The 12,531-nt window shown below is 47.9% G+C and overlaps 1 protein-coding gene across 2 annotated transcripts in view; it reads right to left on the bottom strand.

Annotated features, from left to right (window-relative positions):
* The window catches only part of HYDIN (HYDIN axonemal central pair apparatus protein), a 446,593-nt gene that overhangs the window by 31,031 nt on the left and 403,031 nt on the right, over positions 1–12,531 (bottom strand). For both annotated transcript variants that reach the window (XM_065567801.1, XM_065567802.1), the window contains 4 exons: positions 8,148–8,360; positions 7,408–7,546; positions 4,339–4,504; positions 1,886–2,033 (listed from right to left, as the gene is read on the bottom strand). In XM_065567801.1, coding sequence (XP_065423873.1) covers positions 1,886–2,033; positions 4,339–4,504; positions 7,408–7,546; positions 8,148–8,360 — 666 coding nt within the window. The remainder of the gene's footprint in view (positions 1–1,885; positions 2,034–4,338; positions 4,505–7,407; positions 7,547–8,147; positions 8,361–12,531) is intronic.

The following is a 12,531-nucleotide window of genomic DNA, read 5'->3' as shown; positions in this document are numbered from 1 at the left end:
AGGAGGGTGGTGAAACACTGGAATGCGTTACCTAGGGAGGTGGTGGAGTCTCCTTCCTTGGAGGTTTTTAAGGCCCGGCTTGACAAAGCCCTGGCTGGGATGATTTAGCTGGGAATTGGTCCTGCTTTGAGCAGGGGGTTGGACTAGATGACCTCTTGAGGTCCCTTCCAACTCTGATATTCTATGATTCTATGAAGGTCATGTCTACATTGTACCAATACAGCTGTGCCGCTGTAAGATGGCATAACGCAGTTATATAAGCAAAGGGGAGAGAGCTCTCCCGTCAACATAATAAAAGCAGTGTAACGAGCAGTGGTAGAGCGCGTCCTGCCGACACAGCACTGTGCACACGAGCGCTTATACCAGCAAAACTTAGGGGTGTGTTTTTTCACACTCCTGAGCAACCGAAGTTTTGCTGACAAGTGCTTGTGTAGACATGGCCTTACACTGTAAAACTGCAGCAGGACGTGTCACTGGAACACACCAGGGGACACATTCATCAAGATGGAGTCAACCCCCAGAGTAGATGGGAGACTGAACCTCAGGGGATCAGTTTGATCCTTGCAACAAAGGCAGATTGGGACATAAGAACACATAGAGACTCTGGATCGTCCTTCACCTGAGGAGACAAGGAGAACCCTGGACTCTGCAGGGAACATCGCTGAAAGCAAGCCGGCCATAGCTGGGAAAAGAAGACGGGTGAGGAAAGTACCTTGTAGAAAGGCTGTAGCTTGTTCAGTTAGGAGTTAGCCATTAGAAAGGGCATTTGTACTTCTGTCTGTTTGTAACTCTTTCTACCTTTATTCCTTCTACTTGGTATCACTTAACCTATAGCCTTTTGTTAATAAACTTGTTTTATTTTTCATATAAACCAACTCCGTGCTGGGTTTGAAGGGAAAGGTGCATTTACCCCTGTAAATAAGCTGTAATGTGATGACTCTGATGGAGCTGCAAACTTAGTATCTTCTGTGCATGTACAGTGGTAGGGGCTGTGCATCGCAGAGAACCATCTCTGATGGGCTCGAGGGCTGGTGTTCACTGACTGTTACCTGCTGGGCGAGGTCTGGTCCGGTCTGGCTGCATCTGAAGAAGTGGGGTTTTTACCCATGAAAGCTTATGCCCAAATAAATCTGTTAGTCTTTAAGGTGCCACCAGACTCCTCATTGTTTTTGTGGATACAGACTAACGTGACTACCCCTCTGATCTCTGTCTGGGCTGGGAGAGCCTGGAGGAGTTTGCTGGTGATGGGGACAGGCTGGTGTGGCAAGGAGCTGACTGCTCTCCAGCAAAGCTCACTCTTGCAGAGTGGCTCACAGCTCTGGGTATCTCCAGCTGTGTGGTACAGCACTGGAACTGGAGATGTAACTGCCAGCTTGAGTAGACATACCTGTGCTAGCTCTGACTGACAGTGTCTCCGCCGCATGGGCAGCACGACGGGCTAGTTGCCACATAGGTAAATAGGCTTTCAGGTGTTTGGGTGGCTATCCCATCCAACCACCCAGGCAGTGCATTTTTACTGCACTAGCTTGATCAGAGCTAGGTGGGTATCTCTAATGGAGCTGGAAATTACACCTCTAGCTCCAGTGTAGATACCCCCAGAGCTGTGCGGGCTTTAGGGCTAACAGGAGTAAAAAACAGCAGCAATCTCTAAAGGCATCACTAAAGGCAGCAGATCTGACCCTGAATGCAAACGCGGAGACTGACTACGTAAGAAGAGGAACCAGCGTGTCCCACCGAGAGCTGCCTGCTGGCTGGCTAAGAGCTGATGCTGTGAGGTGAAACCACTGTACAACATGGAAGGAATCTAACAATGCAGATAACACAGCACTGTGCTTGGGAGCCACAATCTAACCCTGTGAGCCCTAGACATTCTCTGTCCCTTTACCTGGAAAGAGGTGGAATGCAGCCCTCCATGGGCTGCACTGTTAGGTAGTTAATGTGTCCCTCTGAATAGCGCGAGCAGTCTCTGAAAGCAAAGCTGAAGGTCTCATTCTCGTTGTTAATCATGTGAACCGTCTTGTGGGCCTCATGTCCTTTGGAGGAAACACAGGAAGGAGACAGCAAACCTTTAGTTCTCCTGGCAGGTTGGCATGGAATCAGCCACCACTCATCTATCTCATAGAAAAGTGCATGGCTTGTCCAAGTCTTTTTTACTAGGCAAGATGTGCTGCAGGTGGAAAGGACAAGGCAAAAAAGCTCCCCCTGCTGGAGAAGCATAGTTAATGCAGAATGTAAAATAAATTAAACTTCTATACAGGCGGAGGGAATCACTAGGGATGCTAGTGAACAACATGGCTGTCTATCATTGAGCTGCGCATGAGAAATACAGCATCTGAGCTAACCCAGAATTCGGTACCCTCATCAGTATAATTATTGGTATTTTGTATTGGGGTAGCACCTAGGTGGACCAGACCCGGTTGTGCATAGCCAGGGACTAAGGGTATGTTTATGCTGGAACTGAGAGCAATCAAGCTAGCATTGCAGCTTGGGAAGCAGCTCAGGCCCTCCAGCTCGCCCAGCCCCTGGTCTGAGCGTGGGGGGCCAGCCCCAGTCTCCACCAGAGCCACAGCGTCCACACTGCTATTTCTAGCACTCTAGCTCAAGTGGAGCTCACAGGTATCTGTCTCCCTGGGCTGTGAGGCTCCCTCCCAGCTGCAGTGTAGACGTCCCATCCCAGTCTGACAGCAGAGCTTGATTACATTTAATGTGCAAGGAGATGGGATGGGTAAAATAGCCCTGACAAAAATGTCCAAAACTCTAAACATTTTGCAAAAGCTGTGCGGGCTTTAGGGCTAACAGGAGTAAAAAACAGCAGCAATCTCTAAAGGCATCACTAAAGGCAGCAGATCTGACCCTGAATGCAAACGCACGAATACCAGATAGAGCATCTGGCATGACATGGGTCTTGCAGGCCCTCAGCTGGGGTTACCAACGGAAATCGCTCACGAATGTCCCCACACCAGGCATGAACCAATGAAACCTTCACATGGGACCAACCCCTTGACACACACTCACATACTGTACTGGTGGATGAATGGATGGACTGGGATTCAGCTGACAACACATCGGAAATCTCTTCTTTAACCCACTCTTTACTCCACCCTCCCTCTTCCCCAGTTGCTATATCTCACTCACCACTAATAAGCAGCTTTGCTTGAGAAATTTGAAATCTGACACCCCTTCTACCCTTAAACCCCTACCAACCAACCAACAATAAATACATTAATAAAATCTTCAAACAACAAACAAAAAAACCAACACTGCCCCATGCAGCAGAGTTCTGAGCCTGAAAAGGGAGAAATGTCAGACATTGCATGAAATCAACTAGGATCTTTGCTATTAAGAACATAAGAGCGGCCACACTGGGTCAGACCAATGGTTTATCTAGCCCAGGATTCTGTCTTGTGACAGTGGTTGGTACCAGATGCTTCAGAGGGAACAAAGAGAACAGGGCAATTATTGAGTGATCTATCCCCTCTCGTCCAGTCCCAGCTTCTGGTAGTCAGAGGTTTAGGGACACCCTGAGCATGGAGTGGCATCCCTGGCACTGATGGACCTATCTATCTAATTCTTATCTAATTCTCTGCTGAACCCAGTTACACTTGTGGCCTTTGCAACATCCCCTGGCAATGAGTTCCACAGGTTGACTGTGCATTGTGTGAAGTACTTCCTTTTGTTTGTTTTAAACTTGCTGCATGTTAATTTCATTGGGTGACCCTGGGTGCTTGTGTTATGTGAAGGGGTAAATAACAGTCCCTTCCTCTACACCATTCATGATTTTATAGACCTCTATCAGATCCCTCCCTCTTAGCTGTCTATTTTCTAAGCTGAAAAGTCCTAGTCTTTTAAATTTCTCCTCATATGGAAGCTGTTCCGTACCCCTAATCATTTTTGTTGCCTTTCTCTGGACCTTTTCCAATTCTAATATATCTTTTTTGAAACTGGGCAACCAGAACTGCATGCAGTATTCAAGTTGTGGGAGTATCATGGATTTATATAGTGGCATTATGACATTTTCTGTCTTATTTTCTATCCCATTCCTAAGGGCTCCTGACATTAGCTTCTTTGACTGCTGCTGAACATTGCTATTGTTTTACATGGAAGGTGCTCAGATACTAAGGTGATGGGCAGCAATATAAACCCGAAGAGAGATGGACAGAAATTGTCTTTCTCCTTTGAAGTGCTCTTTTCCACTTTCAGCCTCTAGTTTTTTAATGTTAAATAACAGAACTAGGATCAACAGTAACTATAGAACATTACATTTTTGAATGGAGAGAAAAGTGAAAGGTAGCAGCGATCACAGGCTCCCATAGTGTGGGACACAGAGTCTGTCCTTACCGACTAACAGAGAGAAATAGTTCAGGTGGGATCTGTCCAGCGATACTGAGGGGTCGGTGGTGTTGCCCACCAACAGGAATGGGACTGAGATGTTCTGTTCAGGGATTGCAAAGGTCCAAAACGATTCTGTGGTACCCAGGTGCTGCGGGATGAATTCAAACGTGACCTGAGGGAAGAGGAGGCAAATTAAATCAGGTGACTATCCATGGAGTGGTGGTGAAATGGGTGATACACCAGACTTGGATCAGGAATGGGACAGGTGTAATACCGTATGTGGCTCTCGGTCTCCACCTAGTAGCTAGATCACAGGAATAACTGAGTTGAAGAGCCTCTGCAGCCTATGCTGAAGAATCCTGCTTCCACAGCTCCAAGGCTGTAGCAGACTCATACACATGGACTAGCCACCAGAGGAATTCACAGTCAGGCTGCGTAGGCCGGGTTACACATACATAGGGGTTGATCAGCAAGGTCATCTTCTTATGGCGTGACAGCCCCATTTTCTTGCTCTACAGGCACACTACAAAGGGTTTCTCATCCCTTTGAGATCTTGTGCAACCCATTGCCTCAGTGAGGAATGAATGCCTGCTAGCTTTCCTGGGAACTGCAAGCTGCTTGTGAGCTCAGGCAGTTGCACAAACTAGCCAGCAGCACACCTACCAAGGCAGACATCTCTAATAAGTAAATGGAGCTGCAGGATTGGGTCATATTGATTTTGCTTTGACTTTCTCAGATGCTCAGGCTTAGGTGTGCCAAAAAAAAAAAAAAAAAAAAAAAAGCAGGAGTACATAACTCCAAGGTCAAGAGAACAGAACACCTGCTCTGGAGTGAAGGAGCAGGTGGCCAGCTAATCCCCACAGTGAGTGAGACACACTTAGGGCTTCTCTACATAGGCGCACTCAGGAAACTTAATCCAAATAATTTTTAAAGTGGATTAGTTAAACTATATTAAACTCCTTTGTGGACACTCTTATTCAGAATTAAAGCGGCCTTAATTCAATTTATCTTAATTCACTGAAGTGATATAATCATAATCCAATTAAGGCCACTCTAATTCTGAACAGGAGTGTCCACACAGGAGTTTAATATAATTTAATTAATCCACTTTAAATTCATATCTTTAGTTAATGCAGATTAACTTTCTTGAGTGTCCCTATGTAGACAACACTCTTCCCTTCCATTCAAGAATTTCCTGGTGCAGGATTGTGCCACGTGCAAAAGGAGATGCCCAAAGATGGTTTTAGCAGAGAACACTAAGACAATGGGCCAGATTCTGTGCTGACTTCCAGCCTGTGCAGGTTGACCAAAGAAAGACGTGGAGCAGTGTAGTGGGGCGCTGCCCCACTCCTGCAGAACAGGGATTGAAAGCAGTGAGAGCAGCTGAGGGAGTGGCTGACCATAGCTGTGCCAGCTCAATCCGGGCCCAGCTGGCCCTGAGAAGAGGGCTGGGGGTCAGGAGCTGGAGGAGTCTCGCTCTTGCTCTGGAGAGGGGAGGACCTGGCTGCTGGGAGCTTAGGGTACTGGGAGTAGAGCAGGGCTGGGGAAAGGCCAGAGGAGCTGGGGAGCTCCAGCCTGGCAAACCCCCAGGCTGCGGGCCTTGCTAAAGGCCAAAGCAGGTACTGGGATTGCAGAAGGGCAGCCCAGAGATAGGCAGAGTCCAACCCCCTTGCTGATGAGTGGCCTTTACAGACTGCAATCTGCCCCAGTGAGCGGGGGCTAGATGACGACTGGCAGCAGCCACTGAGGCAAGGTGGGTGAGAGGGTTGGGGGTTTCCCTGGGAGGGGAGACCCAGAGCGGGGGTACTGCAGGAGCAGAACCCAGAGGTAAAGGCACTGGGGTCCGGGCAGGGCACGGGGCCTGAGGCAGGTGAACCACCGGCCAGCAGGGGCGCTCCAGGCTGAAATTGAGCTAATTCCCAGGATAACCAGCAGGAGGCGCTGCGCCAGTGAGTCCCGCACCACTACAAGCAGGCGCTTCTCTGTCCTCCCACCACTATGGTTCCCTTCCCTCATTCAGTCTTCCCTCACCCTCGGACGTGGCTATTGCTCATGAGGAGAGATACCCACACTTCCGACTGTAGCTGCAGCATCCTGTCTCCAATAGTCGGCTGTCATGCAGACTTGAGCCCTCTAGTTAGCCACAAAATAGGGGAGAGCAAACTTCCCCTCCAAAATGTTCTCACTTCTGACCATGGCAGCTACCGGAACGGGTCAGAGGGCAGCTTCCATGCCTGCTTAACACACAACCTCCTGGGCGGGACTGGGATGGCACTGTGCCAGTTTGCTATAGCAGACATGTGATTTGGCTAATCACAAGAATCTGAAGTGAGACAATCTGCTTCACATTGGCCACTAGACAGCTTGCTGTCACCCAGACAACAGGCAGCCCCTAACGGCTTTCGAGAGATTCAAACCAGGGGGCTATAGCGGAAAGACTCTGTATCCCAACACTGCTCAGCTGGGTCATCCAATCCCCGGGCTCCGGGCTTTGTCTCTGGGTCCCTATTCATTTCTGCTCTTGGAGAAACCTCCTTCCTTACCCTCACCCACCTGCCCATTTCATTTTCTTACTCCCCTACGTCAGAGGGAGCTTGTGAGAACTAGCTATTACTGAGACAGGCCCCTGCCTGCCCGCACAGCCCGGGTGGGTTCAGAAGGCTGCCTGTACTGAGGTGTTGCCGGGGAACAAGCTGCCCGTAGTCCCTGCTTAGCCAACGGAGCTAGAGCAGTCTGGCACAGCCTACGAAGTGGGCAAGGCTGGCCAGTGAGTGGGCAGGAGATGTGCTGATTCCATTAATCTCGGGGCACTCCCCATCCGTGGGGCACCAGTGGCAACCCAGATCGCATTTAAAGCTGCCTTTCCTCTGCCAGTCCCTCCCCATGCCCTCGCCTCAGGTGGTGGTGATGCAAGTTGGCAACACCTGCGCCTGCAGGATTGAAATAAGCTCAGCTCTTTCAAGTGCTTGAAAACAAAGTGCCGTGTAAAAGCTATGCATTACAATTAGAGCAGTATTGTACACAGTGAGACCTGTACACCACTAGACGAGACACCTGTGTCAGCCTCCCTCCTACCTCGGCCTTCTTCTCAGGCCGGATCTGGCCCATTTCTGTCAGACAGCTGAAGACTGACTGTTCTCGCAAGTCTTCTGGCTGTTCACAGGCCCACTGGAAGGAGTAGGTGGAATTGGTGGGGTTCACAAGCATGAAGGTCCTGGCCACAACAAACAGAAATTGCCATTAGAAAGGGAACAGTGAACAGCTCTGGGAGCTAGTGGCTTGGCTGCTCAGCAGACACCGGGCACTGCCAGCTCCTCCAAGGGAGGATTCCTTGGCACACCCCATCTACCTCCACTGCTATGGGCATGACAGCTCCATCCCATTACCGGTTCTGGAGTCCCCACAGCCCTCTGGGCTGGCTGGCTACCTTTATCCTCTGTAAACAGATACTGAGGTCAGCCCCATGCAAACCCTAGCACCAGAGTGGTGAGGGTAAAATCCAGCACAACAAGGCTCTTTAGAGCTCTCTAGAGGGGTTATTTCCTTCGCTGACCCTATCAAGTATTCAAAGAGTCAAAAAAGAGGCCAATCCCGTGGAGAGAGAGCAGAGTTATACTGGATGACACCTATGGTCTGGGGACCAGCTACGTTTGTTGCAGGACTGGATGGTGGAAGCAAAGATGGCTAGTCTATGTTGCTCCTGTCTGCCCAGAGCCCCAAGTGCAGCTGTGCCACAAGGAGTTTAGAAGACTGGTCTCTGGCTGAGTTGTTGTGACTAGCCAGCAGTCAGCAAGTGAAGCCTTCTCCACGCCCACCTGCGGTTCCGAGTGTGCACTCCGACGGATGCAAACTCAATCACCCTGGTGTTGGGATCCAGCGCAGCCCCCCAGGGCCCTCGCAGCTCTGGGTTGCGCCTGTTTGCGGTGAGGTAGTCAGAGTCCTCCAGCTCGAAATGGCAGTATGGCAGGAGGCTTCTCCCCTTCACAGCCACTACGGGGCCTTCGTGGTTGGGCTTCAGGTTGGGGATACTGAGAAGAAATGGACCAGTCAGTGTTATCAAAGGCAGCGGGGCAGCTTTATGGCTTTGCTGTACACAGCTTTCACGTCCTCTCTCTCAGTAGGTGTACCGAGCAGTGAATCAAATGGAAGCTCACTCTGTGGTGATGAGGCAGCAAAGGAGACACATGAATAGTAATTCCTCCGTGGGAGAAAAGTGGCACCTTTACTGATAAGCACACTGGAGGTCGTGCTGGTGACTCAATATGGCTAAGCACTCGCTAAGTTTCCATACTCATCCAAAGCCAGTACTAGTGATCGAACCTCTTGGGGCTTAGGTGATTTCCCATACCCAAGGTAAATTAGTAACTCCACCAGAATGGTACAAGCCAGGCAAAGGGGCTGTGGGAGGACTGTGAATTACTTACCCTCCATCTCTGAAAGGCGGAATCCTACTTGTACCCAACCCCCTTTTCAACATTTTTTTAAAGTGAGTTTTCTCAGGTTCCCAAGAAGAAGGATTGCTAGGAAGAGATGGAATCCACCTAACGAAGAGAGGGAAGAGCATCTTCGCAGGCAGGCTGGCTAACCTAGTGAGGAGGGCTTTAAACTAGGTTCGCCGGGGGATGGAGACCTAAGCCCAGAAGGAAGTGGGGGAGTGGGATACTGGGAGGAAACACAAGGAGGCGGGTACAACAGGGGAGGCCTCCTAATTCATACTGAGACAGTAGGGAATTGGCTAGTTATCTTTGGTCCTGCTTTGAGCAGGGGGTTGGACTAGATGACCTCCTGAGGTCCCTTCCAACCCTGATATTCTATGATTCTATGATCTTAGGTGCATGTACACAAATGCAAGAAGCCTGGGAAACAAGCAGGGAGACCTGGAAGTCCTGGTACAGTCATGGAACTATGATGTGATTGGAATAACAGACTTGGTGGGATAACTCACATGACTGGAGCACTGTCAGGATGGGTATAAACTGTTCAGGAAGGACAGATATGCGAGGAAAGGTGGAGAAGTTGCATTGTATGTAAGGGAGCAGTATGATTGCTCAGAGATCCAGTATGAAACTGGAGAAAAGCCTGTTGAGAGTCTTTGGGTTATGTTTAGAGGCGAGAGCAACAAGGGTGATGTCGTGGTGAGCATCTGCTATAGACCACCAGACCAGGAGGATGAGGTAGACGAGGCTTTCTTCGGACAACTAACAGAAGTTTCCAGATCACAGGCCCTGATATCTGCTGGGAGAGCAATACAGCACAGACAATCCAGGAAGTTTTTGGAGAGTGTTGGGGACAACTTCCTGGTGAAAGCACTGGAGGAACCAACTAGGAGCCATTCTCCTCTTGACCAGCTGCTCACAAACAGGGAAGAACTGGTAGGGGAAGTAGAAGTGGGTGGCAACCTGGGCAGTAGTGAGCATGAGATGGTTGAGTTCAGGATCCTGACAAAAGGAAGAAAGGAGAGCAGCAGAATATGGACCCTGGACTTCAGAAAAACAGACTTTGACTCCTTCAGGGAACTGATGGGTAGGATCCCCTGGGAAACTAATATGAGGGGGAAAGGAGTGCAGGAGAGCTGGCTGTATTTTAAAGAAGCCTTAGTGAAGGCACAGGAACGATGTGCAGAAAGAATAGTAATATGGCAGGTGACCAGCTTGGCTTAACAGAGAAATCTTCAGTGAGCTTAAACTCAAAAAGGAAGCTTACAAGAAGTGGAAACTTGGACAGATGGCTAGAGAGGAGTAAAAAAATATTGCCCGAACATGCAGGGGTGTAATCAGGAAGGCCAAAGCACAATTGGAGTTGCAGCAAGGGATGTGAAGGGTAACAAGAAGGATTTCTACAGGTATGTTAGCAACAAGAAGGTGGTCAGGGAAAGTGTGGGACCCTTACTGAATGGGGGAGGCAACCTAGTGACAGAGGATGTGGAAAAAGCTGAAGTACTCAATGCTTTTTTTGCCTCAGTCTTCATAAACAAGGTCAGCACCCAGACTGCTGTACTGGGCAGCACAATATGGGGAGGAGGTGAGCAGCCCTCAGTGGCAAAAGAACAGGTTAAGGACTATTTAGAAAAGCTGGACATACACAAGTCCATGGGGCTGGATGCCTCACCTCAGTCCCTGGAAACATCATTGAGCAGGTCCTCAAGGAATCCATTTGAAGCACTTGGAGGAGAGGAAGGTGATCAGGAACAGTCTGCATGGATTCACCAAGGGCAAGTCATAAGAACATAAGAACGGCCGTACTGGGTCAGACCAAAGGTCCATCCAGCCCAGTATCCTGTCAGCGGACAGTGGCCAATGCCAGGTGCCCCAGAGGGAGTGAACCTAACAGGTAATGATCAAGTGATCTCTCTCCTGTCATCCATCTCCACCCTCTGGCAAACAGAGGCTAGGGACACCGTTCCTTACCCATCCTGTCTAATAGCCATTAATGGACTTAACCTCCATGAATTTATCTAGTTCTCTTTTAAACCCTGTTATAGTCCTAGCCTTCACAACCTCCTCAGGCAAGGAGTTCCACAGGTTGACTGTGCGCTGTGTGAAGAAGAACTTCCTTTTATTTGTTTTAAACCTGCTGCCTATTAATTTCATTTGGTGGCCCCTAGTTCTTATATTATGGGAACAAGTAAATAATTTTTCCTTATTTACATTCTCCACATCACTCATGATTTTATATACCTCTATCATATCCCCCCCTTAGTCTCCTCTTTTCCAAGCTGAAAAGTCCTAGCCTCTTTAATCTCTCCTCATATGGGACCTGTTTCAAACCCGTAATCATTTTAGTTGCCCTTCTCTGAACCTTTTCTAATGCCAGTATTTCTTTTTTGAGATGAGGAGACCACATCTGTACATAGTATTCAAGATGTGGGCATACCATGGATTTATATAAGGGCAATAAGATATTCTCCGTTTTATTCTCTATCCTTTTTAATGATTCCTAACATCCTGTTTGCTTTTTTGACTGCCGCTGCACACTGTGTGGATGTCTTCAGAGAACTATCCACAATGAGATATCTTTCCTGATTAGTTGTAGCTAAATTAGCCCCCCTCATATTGTATGTATAGTTGGGATTATTTTTTCCAATGTGCATTACTTTACATTTATCCACATTAAATTTCATTTGCCATTTTGTTGCCCAATCACTTAGTTTTGTGAGATCTTTTTGAAGTTCTTCACAGTCTGCTTTGGTCTTAACTATCTTGAGCAGTTTAGTATCATCTGCAAACTTTGCCACCTCACTGTTTTACCCCTTTCTCCAGATCATTTATGAATAAGTTGAACAGGATTGGTCCGAGGACTGACCCTTGGGGAACACCACTAGTTACCCCTCTCCATTCTGAGAATTTACCATTCATTCCTACCCTTTGTTCCCTGTCTCTTAACCAGTTCTCAGTCCATGAAAGGATCTTCCCTCCTATCCCGTGACAACTTAATTTACGTAAGAGCCTTTGGTGAGGGACTTTGTCAAAGGCTTTCTGGAAATCTAAGTACACTATGACCACTGGATCTCCCTTGTCCATATGTTTGTTGACCCCTTCTAAGAACTCTAATATATTAGTAAGACATGATTTCCCTTTACAGAAACCATGTTGACTTTTGCCCAACAATTTATGTTTTTCTATGTGTCTGACAATTTTATTCTTTATTATTGTTTGAACTAATTTGCCCGGTACTGATGTTAGACTTACCGGTCTGTAATTGCTGGGATCACCTCTAGAGCCCTTTTTAAATATTGGCCTTACATTAGCTATCTTCCAGTCATTGAATACAGAAGCTGATTTAAAGGACAGGTTACAAACCTTAGTTAATAGTTCCGCAATTTCACATTTGAGTTATTTCAGAACTCCTGGGTGAATGCCATCTGGTCCCGGTGACTTGTTACTGTTAAGTTTATCAGTTAATTCCAATATCTCCTCTAATGACACTTCAATATATGACAATTCCTCAGATTTGTCACTTACAAAGGACGTCTCAGGTTTGGGAATCTCCCTAACATCCTCAGCTGTGAAGACTGAAGCAAAGAATTCATTTAGTTTTTCCGCAATGACTTTATCGTCTTTAAGCGCTCCTTTTGTATCTCGATCGTCCAGGGGCCCCACTGGTTGTTTAGTAGGCTTCCTGCTTCTGATGTACTTAAAAAGCATTTTGTTATTACCTTTTGAGTTTTTGGCTAGCTGTTCTTCAAACTTCTTTTTGGCT

This window comes from Chrysemys picta, chromosome 14 (genome assembly GCF_011386835.1).
Source record: "Chrysemys picta bellii isolate R12L10 chromosome 14, ASM1138683v2, whole genome shotgun sequence".
Taxonomy (NCBI): domain Eukaryota; kingdom Metazoa; phylum Chordata; order Testudines; family Emydidae; genus Chrysemys; species Chrysemys picta.
The sequence above is the reverse complement of the archived record's forward strand: the minus strand, read 5'-3'. Positions and strand labels throughout refer to the sequence as shown.